General features: G+C 38.5%; 2 protein-coding genes across 2 annotated transcripts; one reads left to right on the top strand and one right to left on the bottom strand.

Annotated features, from left to right (window-relative positions):
- The first annotated feature begins 789 nt into the window (after window positions 1-789).
- LOC114029892 (olfactory receptor 6C2-like) lies at window positions 790-1,728 on the top strand. The gene is given in 1 exon segment (XM_027844554.1): window positions 790-1,728. A coding segment is annotated over 1 exon segment (939 nt).
- Window positions 1,729-11,011: 9,283 nt separating this feature from the next.
- Window positions 11,012-11,959, bottom strand: LOC114029839 (olfactory receptor 6C2-like). The gene has a single exon (XM_027844508.1). It carries the CDS (start codon window positions 11,942-11,944, stop codon window positions 11,012-11,014), a length of 933 nt encoding a protein of 310 aa, XP_027700309.1. The 5' UTR covers window positions 11,945-11,959.
- Between the last annotated feature and the right edge of the window lie 7,346 nt (window positions 11,960-19,305).

The raw sequence follows: 19,305 nt of genomic DNA, 5'->3' as shown, positions 1-19,305 counted from the left end.
ACTCCACCAAGTATTTAATAATAATCAGGGATACTCAATGATAGAGTGTGATGGTAAATGTGTAATAATTTCTGAAGAATGATACACTTTTCAGTTTAAACTGCATTAGTACCATTTTCTCCATCACTTTAAAAAATTAGGGAATCAACAAAACAATAAATTAAGGCCTGATTTGTAGTTTTTGCAGATTTCTGAGGTATAAATATATGTTCACACTGAAAATTTAACAATTGATTCACTCCTGGTAGGAAGGGAAATCAGAGGTCATCCAGTTCAATGTATGTCTTAATACATTCTATTATTCCATAACAACCCCAACAAGTCCTGATTCACCTTCCAGGAAAAAGGAACAGAATATTGAAGAAGCAGCCCATTTTGGGGCACCTCTAAGTGATGGGAAGAAGGAGTGGCTGTCTACTTCTGGAGGGCTCTCGGTCATAGGAAGTGGACTGTGCTCGCAGGAGGCAGTTAGATTCTCACCACTGAAGAGAACAGTAGATAAACACTTGTCAGAGATGCGCTAGTAAGAATTCCTGTTCAGGTATGCCTCAGCATAGATGAAATCTATGCATTCTTCCAAAACTGAGATTGTGTGACTCTGGAAAAAAAATTCTTTGCCTTTTCCCTGGTATACAACTCAAAGGAGCAATTCTAATATTGGAATTCTTAAAAAATATATGTGAGCAACTAGTTTCCTTTTTCTTCTTTAATCACTTCACTAATTTGTCACTCTCTAGTCCTATTTCAATTTCTGCTACACACAGGTCAACCAGAGGTCATAAGTCAGAGATGCAAAACCACACAAGGACAACATTATTCATCCTAAGGGGACTGACAGATGACCCACAGCTGCAGATCCTGATCTTCATTTTTCTGTTTCTCTGCTATATGCTGAGTGTAATTGGCAATCTCACCATCATTACCCTCACCTTGTTGGATCCCCACCTTAAGACCCCCATGTATTTTTTCCTTCAAAATCTTTCCTTCTTAGAATTCTCAATCACAAATACTTACATTCCTAAATATCTCTACAGCATGTCAACTGGGGACAATACCATTTCCTGAAATGCTTGCTTCACCCAAATATTTTTTGTCATCCTTTTTGGGTCAACAGATTTTTTCCTTTTGGCCATTATGTCCTATGACTGCTATGTGGCCATCTGCAAACCCTTGCATTACACAAGCATCATGAACAGCAGAGTCTGTAACCAGCTCCTCTTGGGTTGTTTTCTGACTGGGCTGATGATCATCCTCCCACCACTTAGCCTGGGCCTCCAGTTTGAATTCTGTGACTCCAATGTCATTGACCATTTTGGCTGTGATGCATTTCCCCTGCTGGACATTGTGTGCTCAGACACAACACTCATAGAAAAGATGGTTCTCTTCACTGCTGTGTTTACACTCATTATCACCTTACTCTTAGTGTTTCTGTCCTATGGATACATCATCAGGACCATTCTGGGATTCCCATCAGTGCAGCAAAGGACAAAGGCCTTTTCCACCTGTTCCTCCCACATCATTGTTGTTTCTATGTCTTATGGCAGCTGCATCTTCCAATACATCAAACTGTCCACTAATGATGGAGTGACTTTGAATAAGGTGGTAGCCATGCTTACAATTTCTATCATTCCCAGTGTAAACCCTTTCATATATGCTTTAAGGAATAAGCAAGTGATACAAGCTTTTAAGAACTTAGTGAAAAGGATGACATTCTTCTTTAAGCAGTAAGAGACTACTGAGATTGATGTGGCAAATGGTCCAGGAAAACCTGAGTAACTTTTCATTATCTGTCCTTAGTTCGATACTTTTTTTTTATTTTGCTAATTGTTTTAGATATACAGTGTGACATCCTATATAGAGGACTAGGCCTGGAGTCAGGAACACCTAGGCTCCAGTCTTGTCTCTAAAGTACTAGATGTCAAGGTATATCAGTCATTTAACCTTCCAGGGCCTCAGGCAACTCTGTAATACTATAAATTGTAAATTTAAAAATTATTTTAGTTTTAATTTATGGGATAAGACAAGCATTTTCTTAAGGTGGCATAATAAAAAGATAATTGCACATGAAACTGCAAATCTATTATATAAAACTCTCTATTCCTTTTAAATATATAATAAAGTTATCATGTAAATTTATTTTTCCTCCTTCTTTCCTTCCCTCCCCCCTTACCACACCAGAGATGGCTACCATTAGATACAAATATATGTATATATATGTATATGTATATATATAATACATGTAATTACACACACATATATACAGATACAGACACAGACACACAGACAAAGACACACACACATATACATGTAATTATTCTATACAGACTTCTATTTATCAGTTTTTCCTCTGGATGCAGATAGCATCTTTCTTCATATGCTTTTTATTTTTAATGTGTGTATTTATAGGAGTCAAAATTACTTGGTCACTCAAAGACATTCTCAAAACAATATTGCTGTTACTGTATACACTGTTCTCTTGGTTCTGCTCACTTTGCTCTCCACCATTTCATTCAAGTCTTTCCATGCCTTTCTAAGATCATTGTAGTATTCCATCACAACCATACACCACAACTTGTTCAGCCATTCCCCAATTGATGGGGATGGCTGCAGTTTCCAGTTCTTTGCCACCACAAAGGAGCTGCTGTAAATCTCATTCCCATTCAAAGTTACAATTACTATTTGTGAATTTTCCTCCATCTTATTTTTACTCACTATTTTCTTTCTCAGCCCCTCTTTTTTATCCTATCCCCATTACTTTATTTTCTGCCTCTACCCTTCCATTCCCCATTTACCCACCCCTCCAAGAGTTTCCCCCTTCCCTTGCCTCCAATCACAATCCATATACGCCTCCAAAAGACCCTCCCAAATCCTGTTATACACACCCCTTTGAAAATCCCTCCCCCACCCTGTCTCTCAGGTTTTTCACCTTTTTATATGTTCAGAAGACTTCTACATCCTTCCAGATGTATACATTATTTCCTCTGCAACCCAGATAACAGTAAGTTTTCAACATTACCAGCCCTCCACCTCCACCTGCTTCCTCTGTATTAGTTCTTGCTTTTATGCCCCATTTTAATAATATAATTAATCCCTTTAATCTTTTCCTATACAGTTGCATTTTTTAGAATCATCCCATCATATGCTATTAAGCCCAAACCTTTCTTTCAAACTACCTTAGTAATGATGACAGTTTTAAGAATACTGATAACATTTATATATATATATATATATATATATATATATATATGAAGTAAACAGTTTCACCTTAATGAGTGCCTTGTAATTAGTCTTCAATGTTTTCCTTATAGGTTTTCCTTCTGGATTTTTATATCAAAATTTCCACTTAGTTCTGGTCTTTTTGTTACAAATAACTGAAAGTCTTTCAGATTGTCAAATCACCACCCCCCCTTTTTTTTTTCCAATTCAGGATTATACTCAACTTTGCTGGGTAAGTTATTTGTGGATGAACCTTCAGCTCTTTTGGTCTTTGAAATATAATGTCCAAGACCTATGGTCTTTTAGAGTAGAAGTTATTAAGTCTTGTGAAATCCCAACTGTATTTCCCTAGTATTTAAATTGTTTTTACTTGCTGCTTACAATGTTTTCTCCTCAACCAGGGAGTTTTGAAACTTGGCTATAATATTCCTGTAAATTTTCCTCCTGGGATCTCTTTCAGATGGTGAATGGTGGATTTTTTCTATTTCTGCTTTACCTTCTTGTTCTGCAACTTCAGGGCAATTTTCCTTAAAAATTTCTTGTAATATTCTATCCAGATTCTTTTTTTGATCATAACTTTCAGGTGCTCTGACAATTCTTATATTGTCTCTCCTCAGTCTATTCTCCAAATCAGTTGTTTTTATAATGGGATGTTTCAGATTCTCTTCTATTTTTTTTCTAGTTTTATTATATCTTGGTGTCTTATAATGTCATTTGATGCCTCTTGCTCAATTCTAGTTTTCAAGGAGTTATTTTCTTCCTTAAAATTTTGTATCTCCTTTTTCAATTGGTTAACTCTTTTCATAATTTTCTTGGATTGCTTTTGTTTTTTTCCCTAATTTTTAATCTTCCTCTCTTATTTGATTTTTTAAATTTCTTTTTAAGTTCTTCTAAGAATGCTTTTTGGGCTTGTGATCATTTGATTTTGGGGTAGGAGTTGCTTTTTTTTTAACTCACATTTCCAATTTAATGGAGGGAATTTCTCTAAGAAGAATCCTCTTTACCAGAGGTATCAAACTTGTGGCCTCTTCCAAATGTTGCCTGAACCAGATTAAAATATAATTGAGCAATGTTTAACAAAAATACAAAAAAAATAGATAATGTTAATTTGTGGTTTTCTAAGTCAGTATGCAGCCAGCAAGGATGCAGTTTCTATTTGAGTTTGACAACATTGCCCTATCCTGATGAAATCACAAGTCTCTGTCTCCTCTGGGCCTCAGATCTGTTACACACAATCTAGTCATTTTAACCTCACAACTCCTTTCCTCTTATAGGCAGAACCACCAAACATAAATGTTCTCTTTTATCCTCCTAAGCTGAATTCCCCTTGCAGTTTGAGATCAGTTCTTGTTCCCAGCAGGATATGCAGAAGAAGCTCCTAGTTGAGACAGTCATCAATCCTAGTGAATTGTAAGACTATACAGCTCTTCCAGCTCCTCTAGCACTGTATAAAGTTGCCCTTGTGATGCTGATACTTTATCTGTTACACTGATTTCTTGTCTGGATTCTCCCTTTTATTTCTCCATTTCCTTGTCCCAGTCCCTCACTCATGTTTCCCACTTTCCATTCCTATGTTCCTTATCCCTACTGCCTAATTAACCAACTAAATAGGTTCCTTATTTTCTTCTTGGGCTGAAATGTAGGAGAGATGAGGCTAATATTTCAAAAACTTGCTTGTAGAATGGAATTTAAAGGGTCCCAATGGACCTTTTGTGCACCTCCATAAGGAAAAAGAAAGTCAGGAAAGATCTCCTTAAGTCTCTTTCAGGGTTCAAATTAACTTTCTACCCTTGTTTACTCACCTAATTTTCCAATCTCTTGCCTGCTGCTGCTCTTTGCTGCTGGGAAATAACTCCATTTTGACTGTGACTCGATCCCAAGCCTCAGCTCTACTGTGATCAATGTACATGTCACCTGTGTTCTGCTGTTCTCTGGCTTACTGCATATCCAGCCTTTGATATGACTCTTTTCAACCTGTCTTTTACTGGTGAAGTTTGTCATTTTTGCTACCCAATGGTGAGATTGAAAGTATACTATACCTCACCTCATAATTGCCCTTATTGGGACCATCAAGAACCTTGTCCTCCAATTGTTCCTGGACATCCATGGTTAAATGAGCTGGAGAAGGAAATGGCAAACCTCTCCAGTGGTTGCCAAGAAAACTCCACATGGGATCACAGAGAGTCAGATGGGCTAAATTCACTCAAAAGATAAAAAAAAATTAAAAAAGAAGATAGAAGAATTGATTAGAAAGTAGGAGCCAATGATGTGTTACCTGGGCTCTTTGTTGGGCATAGGCTTCTTGGGCACTGATGTAACTTTGTTGTTGTAGCTGTTGTGGGCTGATTCCATGCTGTGCCATTCACCTACCTGGCATATTTACTCTCAGAGCTTCCATAGGTTTCTGGTAGTTTTCTTGTGAAGTCCTAAGCTGTATGGAGGCACTTGTCCCAGTTTCCCTTTGTTGTTCTTTGTGATTGTTCTTTGAGGTACAATTTTAGAGCTTCTGTAGTAACCTACTTCCATCTTGGCTGAAGGCTGACAAAGTGTGTGGGTGGTAACATTGGTTCTTATGTAGGGTTGTAGGATAAAATCCATGAGTAGACTTGGTCTTTGAATGGATATCTTTTTTAAAAGAAACAGACTAGGTAATAAGAGTTGGGGGTAGTAGCATTATGTTTTGAGAAGATATACTCATGTGAGGATATCTATGATCATAGTGAGAGGTTATTTGGATAAAGATCAATGGAGAGAAAAATAGAATTGATTTTTGTTGTTGGAATATACTATAGACCTCCTGAACAGAAAGGGGAGTTAGATGAAGAGTTTGGGCAACAGATCTCATGCTTGGTAGAGAGTCATGATATAACAGTGACCTCCCCTTGCCCTTCCCTGCCTTCTCCCCAGAATTCAGATTCCTCATTCCTCAATTTCCTTGCCTGGAAGCCTGATCTTTCTTATTGAGACGAAGCATGATATAATGGAGACAACAACAACAAGCATTTTTTTTTTAGCATTTATCATGGACTAGGTGTGGTGCTAAAATGCTGGGAATATAAGTACAAGCATGTGAGGGACTGTCTGATGTTGGCAGCTACCAGGTTGGGTGCTGTGGCAAGAGTAGCGTAAGATCTGGGTATTTTGGAAGTCGAGGCAGGGGCTATGGTAGGCAGAGTCGTGGTGAACTGGGATGGGCTAGTTACGGAGAAGCCCTGAGGCAATGGGCAGTGCTTTGTGAGATAAGCTGGGTACAAGGAAGTAGCCAGAGCTTGAGCTCCTAAGGCAAGGGGCGGTGCCATGTGGGAGTGGGACGGCAGAGGACTGAGTTCCCTTTGCTTAGTCCCCTCCCTATATGCAACGTCATCCCCAGACACCTCTTGTGACCTTCCTGACTTCCTGGGTCCCTTTGTGCAGCACTGACCCCAGACCCCTCCTGAGTCTGACTTCCTAGGTCACGTACTCTTGTCTATGCGTCAATCCCAGATGCCTCCTCCCCGTATCCGGTCCTAGCCTCCTATGTCACTCCCTCCCCCTTGGTGTGCTAAACTCAGACAGCCCCTTCCGGTATCTGACCCTACAATCATTGGCTAGTAAGAGGGCTGGGGAGGAGGGGCTAGGTAGGTACTTAGAACAAGCGTGGTCAGATCACACACGCGCTCTCTCCTGGCTCCTGCCCTGTTGCTCTGGCCTTGCTGCTTGGGCTTGCTATGATGGCTTGCTGTGTTGGCCTCTGAATAAAGCTCTGGTGTTGGCGCCTCCCGATGGCTCGTCTCTGTGTGTTGATCCGGCTGAGGACCGAAGACTCGGGAGTGAGTATGACTCTGGTAGTGTGCTCCTTATAGAAGGAGTGGGTACTGGCGTACGGCTGGCAGAAGGTTGGCATGCGGCCAGTATACAAGCAGAAAGAAAAAAAAAGTTCTTTCTATCTAGGAACTTACATTCTATAACGAAGTTAAGAATGGGAGAGTGGATGCAAGGTGGCCAGTGTCAGAGCATGCTATGGAACAGAGAGGTCAGAGACAGCTACATACAATTCACAACAGTCCCAAGTCTGGCTCAAATTAGAGTAAAATGTAATTGAGAAATATATAACAAGTCAATAAAACATAATACAATAGATAATGTTAATATGTGGTTTTCTAGAAGATGTCCTTATGTGCTTTAGTGGCCCCCAATTCTATTTGAGTTTGACACCACTGTTACAGAAATTCCAGAAATTTGGGAGTGTAGATTGTAGAGGAATGAAGACATGGTTGACCTAGGCATCCTCCTTAAAATGGAGGTTCTGGTACTTACCAGCCAATCAAAGGGAGGAACCCCAGGGATAGAGGGGACTTAGGATGTGAAAAGTATTCTGGGGGTGAAATGAGTTTCCAGGATGAAGAGGTTTCCTTGACAAGGTAGAGAAAGTCCTCTTTATAGTTAGGTGTATAACCTAGAAAGAGTCCTGAATTTGAATTTAGTTAAATGATTTAAAATCTTTGAGCCTCAGTTTCATCATCTGCAAAACTGGGATAACACTTAAAACTACATGCGTTAGAGGATTATTGTGATGAAAATACTTTTAAAAGTGGCATATACATGTGACTTAATATCATTAATATAGACACATTTTGGATTATTCCCTTACTTGAGGATGGCCAATCCCTCTATGACAATAACTATCCTTCCAGATAGATGGTATAGTGGATAGAGCACTGGGACCCTAATCAGGAAGATCTGAGTTCAAATCCAGACCCTGACACTAGCTGTGTGACTTTAGGCCAGGCACTTAATCCCTATTTGCTTTGGTTCCTTATCTATAAAATGGGGACATCCTGGAGAAGGAAATGGCTAACCACTCCAGAATCTTTGCCGAGAAAATCTCATGGAGAAGTCCATGGGATCATGAAGAGTTAGACAAGACTGAAAGGCTAAACAACAATTCTTGTTTTTAGTTATAAATCATTTTTCCAATAAAGTTGGATAAATTTATAGTTTATCTTTATATGATTCTAACATTTATGATTTCTAGCTTTTCATCATCCTCTCAACTTTTTGGGTATGGGGTAAGACCACAGAGTTGTAATAATGTTCATCATTTATTATAGATTTAGCAGTAAATTTTTCTGGACCTTTTGCATTTCTTTTTCTCCATCTAGGATTTGTACTAAGAATTTCAGAATTTGGTTCCTTTCTTGGTTTCTACAGACTGAGTAAAGGACTGTTCAATTCTGCCATGAAAGTATTGAGCCTAAACAGATATCTAATAAAGGATAGATTTTCACCCCACAGAAAATGCAAAACCCAATGGGCTTGCCCCTGATCCCTTCAACAAACAAGATAACTCTTCTTTCTGCAGAGATTTCCACTCCCCAGGGAAGGGAAACATCCTTGAGGAGTATACAGATTCCTCATCCTCCAGAGGTCTCATTATGATGAGATAAAGACCAACTCATCTGCTTTTGTTTTCTGTATCAATTGTCGTCACATTTCTCTTAGGATTCCACAGTATATAGTACACATTTTACTAATCAAGAACTCTGTACCAGTTGTACCACTGTGCTAGTCCTGGGACTGAAGATGCTCTGGTTTCCCCCTGGGTGCTTCATTATTTTCAATCACCAGTTGCTTAACACTCCTTAAGCTTTGTTAAATTAGGAAGACTTAACTTCAAATTATGCCTTAGAATTTTACTATGTGACTCTGAAGTGGAAGCATATAAAGCCCCATTCTCCATTTTTTCTTCCCACCTCAGGACTCTGCATCCACTTTTAGAAATATTAAGAAACATTTTACAAGTATCCTTGTTTGAAGTCTTTGGACTAATAAGAAAGAAGAACTCTGCTCAGTCTTTTTCTAACTATTAATTCCAAAATGAGACCCTCTTCCCATTTCTCAGATTAGCCTAGGGAGGCCTCCCTCATGAATTGATTAGGGAGGCATCTGGGCAAAGACAGAGGAAAGGGGCTCTTCATTGATCAACCTTGCCTGGATTAGGGCTATGATTCACTTTGGAAGAGCAGTCTCTTTTCCTATGACCTGGATGCAGTGGACCTAGAGAGACTGAGGATTTTTAGAAAAATAGTTCTCCAAGATTGAATCACTTTTTTTTTTCTGGATAGATGAACTAAAATGTCAACCTTTACCTTACTCTGAGTTGTGTAATTATGTTTTATTATATGGCGAAATTTCCTCTTTTCAAGAATACTGTAAATATTACTTCAAAATGTCTTGCATTAGAGAGCAATGTTTCAGAGCATGAGAAGAATCTGTTTGTCATTTCTCTTTCTAAGAATATCAATGCCTGGTCTAAAATAATGATAAATTGGTGCAATTTTTTGGCATGCCTAAAATTGTGTCTACAAGGGGGGTAAAATATTGTTTTTTTCTTTCATGTTGTGCAAATAACTTAATCTTCATCAGCTTGAGTTGGCTAGTTGGTAAAATAAGGCCAATAGTAATACCTACTTCACAGGGTGGATGTGAGGATGAAGTGAGATGATTTATGGAAAGCACTTTGCAAAAATTGAAATACTATATGAAAGTTTCTTGTTATTATTCCTTGTCTGAACAGAATTTGGAGTTGTTTTTGGCCAGAGTCAGCTCCTACACACTTTTCTGTCTTTGTCTAGGTCAGAGTCCAAATATTCTATGATCTCATTTACTCCTGATCCCCTTTGCCAAAAAATAACTTCGGTATTTTCTCTCATTGACCAGTTCCATTTAAATACATTTTATTGAATGTCTAGTATGCACAAAGGACTTAGCTACATGTTCCAGGTCATCATGCAGGTGGATATAAATAAACCTGGTCCCAGGAGCTTCTAATTTTGTTATGGAGGGAGGGAAGGTACGCACCTAATTATAGTGCAAATCTGAACAAAAAAGAATACATAAATGCATAGGAGAACTATAATTAAGGTGTTCCAGGATCTCTGAGGAGAGGCTGATGCTTCAACCTGATAGTGATAGGGAAATGGTGATGAAAATGAGTTAGGATATCATGAGAGCAAATGGACTAGGAGGTTAATTAATCAGTCAGCAAAGATAAGGCAACATAGGATCAGTGATAGTGGAAAGGAAATTTAAACATAAAGGAGAGATTCTAGGCAAGAAATATTTCGAACTGGTGTGGGCGCTGGCAATAAGAAAGGAATTTATTTTGGTGCAAAGTAATCTGGCTCTGTGACTTTTTTTTAATTGCTTAGCTCTTACATGTTTTAATTTTTTATTTTTAAACATATTTTATTTGTTTCCCCAATACATTTCAAAACAATTTTTTAGCATATTTAAAAAAAAAACTTTTGAATTCCAAGTTATATTCGTCCTTTGCTCCCTCCCCTCTCCCCTCTCCCCTCTCTGAGCTGGTAAGCAAAGCATCCCTGATAAAGCCACCGTGAGTCTTCAAGAATTTTCTTTAACTTTCTGGGAACGTTTTGGATTCTATGATTTTGTCAATTGGGGCTTTCCTATTGCTGTGTGTTGCCAAGGCAGGAATTAGTCTGAGACGGTGGGTACACCTCAACCTACAGGTAGAGATAGAAGCTTCCCTGGGGAGAGAGATGAGTGAGGTGTCAAAAAGCAGGGCAGATCCTGACAAAAGAGAAATAAAAAAAAACTGTCTCTCTCTCTCTTTCTCTCTCTCTCTCTCCTTTCCTCTTTCCCTCCTTTTCTCCCAGAATGGGAAAATAGGCTAGAAAGTTAAACAGTCTAGCTCATAGCTAAAGGATGATTAGCAAGGAAAATAGCAAAGAATTGCAAAATCTTGGAAAGCTTTCCCCTTTGGCATCTTGACCTCAGTAGCCTCTTACTGCTAGGAGAGAAAAACATTCCTATTAACTAAATCCTTAAAGGCTTGTACAACTTGCTTATTCCTCAGACTGTAAATAAAGGGGTTCATTACTGGAGTGACAGATGTTGTTAGTACTGACACCACCTTGTTCAAAGCCACTCCTTCCTTTGCAGAAGGTTTCATATACATGAAGATGCAGCTTCCGTAAGTGATGGAGACAACAATCATGTGGGAGGAACAGGTGGAAAAGGCCTTTTGTCTTTGCTGGGCAGAAGGGAATCTGAGAACTGTCCTTATAATGTAGGCATAGGACCAAACCACCATGAGTAAGGTGATGATGAGTGTCAATAAAGCAAAAATTAAAATCATCCTCTCCATGAACTCTGTGTCTGAGCATGCAATCTTCAGCAGGGGAAATGCATCACAGCCAAAATGATCAATAACATCAGAGTCACAGAATTCCAACTGGAGGCCCAGGCTAAGTGGTGGGAGGATGATCATCAGCCCAGATAGCCAGGAACTCAGCAGGAGCTGGTTACAGACTTTGCTGTTCATGATAGCTGTGTACTGCAGAGGTTTGCAAATGGCCACATAGCGGTCATAAGACATGGTGGCCAGAAGAAAGAACTCTGCTGCCCCTAAAAAGATGACAAAGAATATTTGGGCAAAGCAAGCATCACGAGAAATGGTATTGTCCCCAGTTGACATGGTATAGAGATACCTTGGAATACAGGCAGTAGTAAATGAGATTTCTAAGAAGGAGAAGTTTCTCAGAAAAAAATACATGGGTGTTTTCAGGTGGGGATTCACCAAGGTGAGGATGATGATGGTCAGGTTCCCAATTAAACTCAATATATAGTTGAGAAATAGAAAGATAAAAAGCAAAACTTGTAGCTGTGGGTCATCTGTCAGTCCCTGTAGAATGAATAATGTAATCCCTGTGTGATTTCTCATCCTCTCCTTTTGAATTCTGATGGACCTGCACAGAGAGTAGAGAGGGAGAAGTTCAGCCTGAAGATGAGAATGGAGACAAAATAATAGTCGTAAGAGTCAGGAAGAAAGAGGGAGCAAGCAGCTCACATAAATTTTGTCTTAAATATGGCCACCTCATTATATTCCACTTTTTTCTAGGTTCTATCAGGATTGCTTTTTTCCATATATCTTTAGAATTAATGTTTTTGCCCTTTTAAACACGGTCTTCTGTCAAAATTTTCGATTTTATCCATCTTCACTCAAAGCCCTTTGCTCCCCCTTTTCCTTAGCCATATCCAAGAGAGTTGAACTCTGAGTCAAGAGACCTAGTTTCCAATCCTGGAGGTGACATCTACTGGCTCTATAATATGAGTGACTCAGAACCCACATTTCCTTGTCTATAAAGTCGTGGTCACAGTACCTTTATTGCTTAGTACAGAGGGATGTTTTGGTAAAAATATATCTTTTCAAACTTAAATGTGAGCTGTCATTATTATTATTGGTGTTGTTGCTGGTACTCTGGGCTGATTGAAAACTACCTCCTATATTTGTCATATGACTTCACCTTTCCTTGTCTACTCCCCTATACGTGAAATTTTTTTCTTGGTATCTTTTTCTAGTACACTCTTTCAAGGAATAGTTAGGAACCTCTGAGATGGTAAGCGGACTGGCCTTGAGAAATATTGTTAGACTCTCCAGGATCCCTCTCCCTTCTATTTATGCTTCCAGTTCCCTTTGTCATTCAGTATGCCTGAGGTTCTCTCTTTACTGTTTCAAATACGTCCTGGATGTGGTCCTCTGTATAATTCCTTCTGTCTTTTTTTTTTTTTGTGTGAGTGACATGAGTCTCATTCTGCAGAAACCTACTTTCTGTACCTGTGATGTCTGAAAAGATGTGTCAACTCACGGTTGCATGTGTTTTTTAAGAATGGAATTTGTGTCATAGGAAGGAAATGTGGAATTTTTGGAAGTAAGTGGCACAGTGGCATTTCTGAAGGAAGTTTTGAGAAAAAGAGAAGCTTTTCTAACACTTTTCAAATCAAATAAGCAAGTGCATAATCCACTGTCAATGCAGCTATCTCTGTGACCCAACTCTAATGAGAGTATTAAATTCAACAGTTTTCCTATTCCATGTAAAATGGGACATCTCAGAAATCATGGTTGAATATTTCTCTGAGATAGCCCTAGTAATTCCTAAAGATTTGGAAATTAGAAACATGTGGGTCTGGTCATTGTGTTTCTGTAGAAAGGAAGGAAATAAACCACACAACTACTATGTGCTAGGCAGTGTGCTAAGTGCTTTACAAATATGATCTTATTTGGTTCTTTCAACAATCCTAGGAGGTAGGTGGGTTATTATCCTCTTTTCACAGTTGAGGAACCTGAGGCAGATAGAAGTTAAGTTATTTGTCCAAGGTCTTCCTGACTTCAGGCCCAGTGCTCTACCCACTATATCACTGAAATCTTTTGTATGAGGGAAATAGCCATATAAATTTGATCACGCTAGATCCAAAAGAAGGAGGATATATGACCTAATAAATTGTTGCCATACTTACATTTCTGATAGTGCTTTATGACATCAATGGCCAGAATAACCCTGAAAGTCCTTGGTGTGACTCAAAGCTGCAAATAGAGAGGAGGGAAATGATGGAATGGTGGCATGATTGGCAGGTCAACTTAATTTCAAAACTTCTAGCTATTACTAATGACTTGTGTCATATTAGATCTATCACTTCACCTCCGTTCCTCACTTGCAAATAATGAGGTTGGATTAGATGATCTCTAATGCTTTGTAGAGGTTTACTTCACAGATCCTGACTCTAGTCATTTTTATCAAAAAGATCTCTGGGCTCGAGGACATCATCACTTTACAGGCACCTTTTTGCATGATTCCCATTCCCAGGATACCCAAAGCTCCTGGACTAACCTCTCTCAAAACTATCTCTAAATTGGTTATGAATTAGTGATCCTGTACCATTTTTAAATGTCAGAAATCTTGCCATGAAGCTGAAAAAAAGCCTGGACTTCTGGAAGAGAAAGGTAACATTATTAGCACTTGCTTCTGTATCTGATGAGAAAGTATGACATGTCTGGGCACGGAGATGAGTTCTTCTCATTTTATCTGCTCAGCCTGCAGAAGGGGTTTGGGGAATTAAGTGAGTACACACACAAAAGGTTCCTTGGGGATTAAGTTCAAAATAAGTAATGAATCTACCATGTAATCACCATTAGACAAAAACACACCCTCTCCCCCACAACATGAACCCTAAAATTTAAATACACAGTGTTATTGTTGGTGTCCATTGCTACTGTTTATCCTTCCTTCTAGAAGAGGATTATGACATCAGGGAGGTGATGCCATGACATGCAAGTGAATTGGATTTAAGTGAGGGAGGACTGTGCAAAGTCACCAGCCTCACTTTCTCTTCAGGAGCCATCTGAGTGCAGTGGCCAGATATGGATCAGGACAACTGGAGATGGCCCAGAATGCAGTGGGGGATCTTGCCCTTTTTAAGCTAAGGTCTTTGATGGGTCTCAGTCTGACTGAGGCAGTGTACATTCAGTCATTAAGGCTTAATAAGAAATGAGGCAAAGAATGGCCTCTTTTTAAAAATAAATAGATCTGGGAGGGGAAGACCCTCAGGGTTTCTGGCCTAAATAGAAATGTTTTTTATTTACATTCATTCTGAGCCAATCAGGTCCCAAAAATGACCAAGTAGGACTTGACCTGTCACCCATTGTTGGCCAATGAATGAAAGCCAAAGTGATTTGTGGTTAAGGCTGGTGTTTAAGAGAAATAACAAAAACAAATTTCAGAGATTAAAATTTACATTCCCTTTGGGAAGAGATCTGGCAGGTAACGGTGTGATACCCTATGTGGAGAGAGAAGAAATAGAGAGCTGAGTTGCCCAGCTGAAAGTTTGGTCCCCAGTGAGCCTCTCCTTTTCTACTCATAGAGGTTGCTGTTTGTCCTTGGTTCTTCAAGAGAACTACAACATCAGGGAGGTGATGCTATGACATCCAAGAGAACTGGATTTAAGTGAAAGAGTGCTATACATCATCACCAGCCTCACTTTCTCCTCTGGACCCATGTGGGTCCAGTGGCCAGATAACAGGGTTGGTGTCCACAGAGACAGTGCATCTATAGTGTCAGAGTTATCAAACAGTAATATGTGGCAAAGTCCCTGACATCTTCTTGTTCCTTTATACATCATCTAAGGGATCTAATTTTGAATTCTGAGGAGAAGCTGTGGAGGGCTTCCTGAGGGACAGCAAGTTTTCATGGGATTTTCAGTCACTTTACATTCTTGGGGACCCTGAGATCTTCTGTTCCTTTTTCTGACTTCCTCTCCCAAGTTTCCTTGCATGGTACCACCCCTAGACATTAATAGATTTTTAATCTCATTGATGGGACATTCTTTCCACCTATGCAGCCTGTGATTCATCTATGCTTTACCATCCTGTGTGATTCTTGTCTATGTGATGCCATAAGTCCCCCATGGAAATTCTGCCCAGTGGACTGGAGGTCTTTCTCCATGTCTTTTAACATTTCATGGGTACCAGTGCAGTACTCAGGCTGCCCATTTGTGACTGTTTACTTTCCTTTCATGACAACCCCACTGCCTTCTCTGATCACTTCCAGTATGCTATATTTTACATTATTCCTTGCCCACAAGTCATTGTTGATCATATGCTGCAGCCTGCTTTAATGTGGTCTTTGTTTATGCATTGCTCTTTTATTTGTCCAGATGTTTGATACATCATTGAGTTCTGAAATAGTATAGCACAACCATAAATACAATATATAAAAAGTATTGGATAGAAAAAAGAGAAAGAAAAGTATAAGAGAATAGGGTGAGGAAAATGCACAGTTAATGATCATAACTGTGAATACAGATCAGCTAAACTCATTCATAAAATAAAAAAAATTAAAAAGATAGAATAGATTAGAAAGTAGAAGCTAATGATGTTTTTTTTTTTAGTAGTAAGCACACTTAAAACATAAAGATTTGATGGTGTATGGGCCCAAGCCGAGACCTTTGCCCCTTACCCCAAAAAGAATTTGGGCCAAAAAGAATTTGTCTCAGGGATTCTTCTTGAATTCTCCCACTTGATCAAGGAGGTCTCTAGCATTCTGCTTAGGCTATAATCCTATCAACTGGCCTTTCATTATCTCCAATGCCCAATCTCCCAATTCTCTGTTATCCTTAACCTATCCCAGCCCTCCATTGTCTATTACCTCCCAATGGCCCCTGGCTACTTCCCACCCTTGATCTCATCTAGAACCCCATTCTCAACCTCCCAGTCACTAGATCCTTTCTAGATCCCTCCCACAGTCTTTCTGTATGTAAGGTACATCTTGTCTCCATTAAGGTGTTCAGATTCCTTAAGAACCTAACCAATAACTGACAAATGTTCAGATTTTTTAAGAGTCTGGCCATTATGACAGATCTTTAATAAACTTTGTCTTTGGCTGAAAGCAAGCTTGGGTCAAATTCATTCAGACAGCACCCATGTGTTGTGATTTTGGGGTCCCAGCACTCCTAGACCCCTCAATCTCAACAGATTTACACAGAGTTAAAAAATCAGGGAATGGAGAAAATCTTTTATGCTTCAGTTGAAGTAGAAAGGACAAGAGTCTTCATCTCAAGCAAAGCAATTATAAGAATGGATGTGATTAAAAGAGATAAACATAGAAATCTCATTTTACTGAAAGGTACCATAAATGAAAAATTAATATCAATAGTACATATGGAAGCATCAAATGGCATAGTATCTAAAATCATAAAGCAGAAGTTAAGTGAGTTACCAATAAAAAAAAGTTAAATTTTAATAGTGGTTGACCTCCTTTTATCTTTTTCCTGACCTAGATCTAACCAAAAACACAAGAAATTAAGGCTCTGATTAGAATTCTGGAAAAGTTAGACATGATAGACCTCTGGGTATTAATGAATGACAATTAAAAAGTGTAACCTTTTTTTTTTTTCAGATGTGTATGGCAGTTTTTTTTTAAATCAAGAATGGGTAGGTCCAAATCCTAGAAACATTTGATAATTTCATTAAACATGACAACAATTAAACAACATACATAAAATTCTGGGTTTCTGTCAAAGAAGTCCTTAGGGCAAATTTTATATCTCTAAATACTTTCATCAAAAAGAGGCAGAAAGTGCAGAGTAATAAATTGTAATGCACCTAGAGAACCAATAAATTAGGTTCCTCAATTAGACACCAAAAAAGAAATGCTAAAAAAAATCAAGAAAGATATTAACAAAATTGGAAGCAAAAAACCAAATCAAACAACAATAACAAGAAAAAAGACCAAGAAAGAAAAGTGTAGGATTGTTGAGGTGTAGATGGTAGGGTTGCTGAGACTCCAAAATCACAACATTCAGGTCCTGCCTGAATGAATTGACCCAAGTCTTCTTTCAGCCAAAGACAAAGTTTATTAGAGGTGAGCCATACAGGCCAGACTCTTAAGGAAGCTGAAAATTAGTGATGCCCATAAGGAGGAGTGGGCATGAGGTAATCTCAGTGTTTAAATGGGGGCCAGGATGGATCTTATATACAGCCAAGCAATTTGGGGTATTTGGAGAAGAGTCTGGAAAGAGGATCCTGAAGCTGGGGTGACTGGGGGAGGAGTTTAGGGAGAATCCCAATGGTAATATTTAGGAGGTTGAATGCGGTCATCAGGGAATAGACAATGGAGGGCTAGGCTCCATGAGGGTAACAAAGAACTGGAAGATAGGGAAGGAAGAGGTTGAATGGGGTCTGGATAATCTCAAAGATGGGAAATATACTAGGCTTCATTAGGGTATCAAAGGAAGATGGAGTCTAGGCCATAAGGCCAGTTGATAGGAATAAGAATAAGAGATAAGGAAAGGCAAAAAATGTTTAAGGGTTTTCTGGGGCCCATAGACAAATGGGACCCCAATTCTTTTTGGGGTGAGGGACAAAGGTCTTGGCTTGGGCCCATACCCCATCAGGATGATGTGAGTATGATGGGATGATTCTAAAAAAAAAGTAAAACTGTGTAGGCAGAGATAAAAAAAAGAAGTAATTATCTCATACAAATGAAGCATAAAAGGAAAAAAAATTGATACAGAAGAAGTTAGTAAGGAGGAGGGCAGGTAGTGCTTGAACCTTATTCTCATTAGGAATGGGTTAAAAGGGAACAACATATCTGTCTAGAAGAGTGTAAAAGTCTTCTAAATTCAGAAAGAAATAAGGGGCAAGGGGATAGGGGTGGGGGAGAGGATAAAGGAGGGACTCTTAGAGGGTTGGGTAGGTTAAGCTACAGGAGGGCAAGGTAGCAGGTAAAAGTAAAACAGAGGAGTGAGGAGGGATAGGCTAAATAGAATCAGAAGGATAGTGAGAAAGAACAGGAAGGAGAAAAATATGCAAGTAATTGTAGCTTAGAATGTGAATGGGATGAATTTATCTATAGAATGGAAACAGATAACAGATTAAAAATTTGAATTCAACAATATGTTACTTTCAGGAAACATTATAGAAATGAGAGGGGCAGCTAGGTGGTGCAGTGGATAGAGCTCTGGCCTTGGAGTCAGGAGGACCTGAGCTCAAATCTGACCTGAGATACTTGACCCTTACTAGCTGTGTGACTTTGGCCAAGTCACTTAACCCCTAACTGCCTCATCAAAAAGAAAAAAAAAGAGAGATACGCAGAAAGATAAACTAAAAGGCAGGAGTAGAATGTAGTGGCCATAAATGAAAGAAGCAGAGATAATAATCATGATCTCAGATAAAGTTAAAGTTAAAATAGATTTAATTGAGAGTGAAAAATAGAGAAACTGTGCTATGTTCCAGCAATATTATTCACTATTATTTTAGACCATTTAAAATACTTAGACAATATAAAATATCTGCCAAAACAGACACAGGAACTATATGAACATAAACATAAAACGCTTTTCATACAAATAAACTCAGATTTAAATAATTGAAGTAATATTTATTGTTCATGGGTAGGTAAAGCCAATATAATTAAAAAAATGATAATTTTACCTAACTAATCTATTTCTTCAATGTCATCCCAATTAAATTGCTAAAAATTACTTTACTGAGTTAGAAAAAATAATAACAAAATTAATTTGAAAGAACAAAATGTCAGGAACTTCAAAGAAAGCAGGGAAAAAAGATGTAAAGGAAATAGATTCAGTAATATCAGAACTTAAACTATATTATAAGATGAGATAACTGTTGAAGTGTAAAAATGATAATTTTCATTATTTTAAATTAAAATTTTCATGTGTAAATAAAAGTTATGTAGCCAAGAACAGAAGGAATGCAGAAAATTAGGAAAAGAAAACTTCTACAGACAA

Source organism: Vombatus ursinus, unplaced genomic scaffold (genome assembly GCF_900497805.2).
Source record: "Vombatus ursinus unplaced genomic scaffold, bare-nosed wombat genome assembly UNPS02005204.1, whole genome shotgun sequence".
Taxonomy (NCBI): domain Eukaryota; kingdom Metazoa; phylum Chordata; class Mammalia; order Diprotodontia; family Vombatidae; genus Vombatus; species Vombatus ursinus.
Note: the sequence above shows the minus strand (reverse complement) of the source record. Positions and strands in the feature narration are given on the sequence as shown.

What these genes read in the sequence shown, in the direction of transcription:
- LOC114029839 (XM_027844508.1), bottom strand. Translation starts at nt 11,944, where the DNA reads ATGAGAAATCACACAGGGATTACATTATTCATTCTACAGGGACTGACA.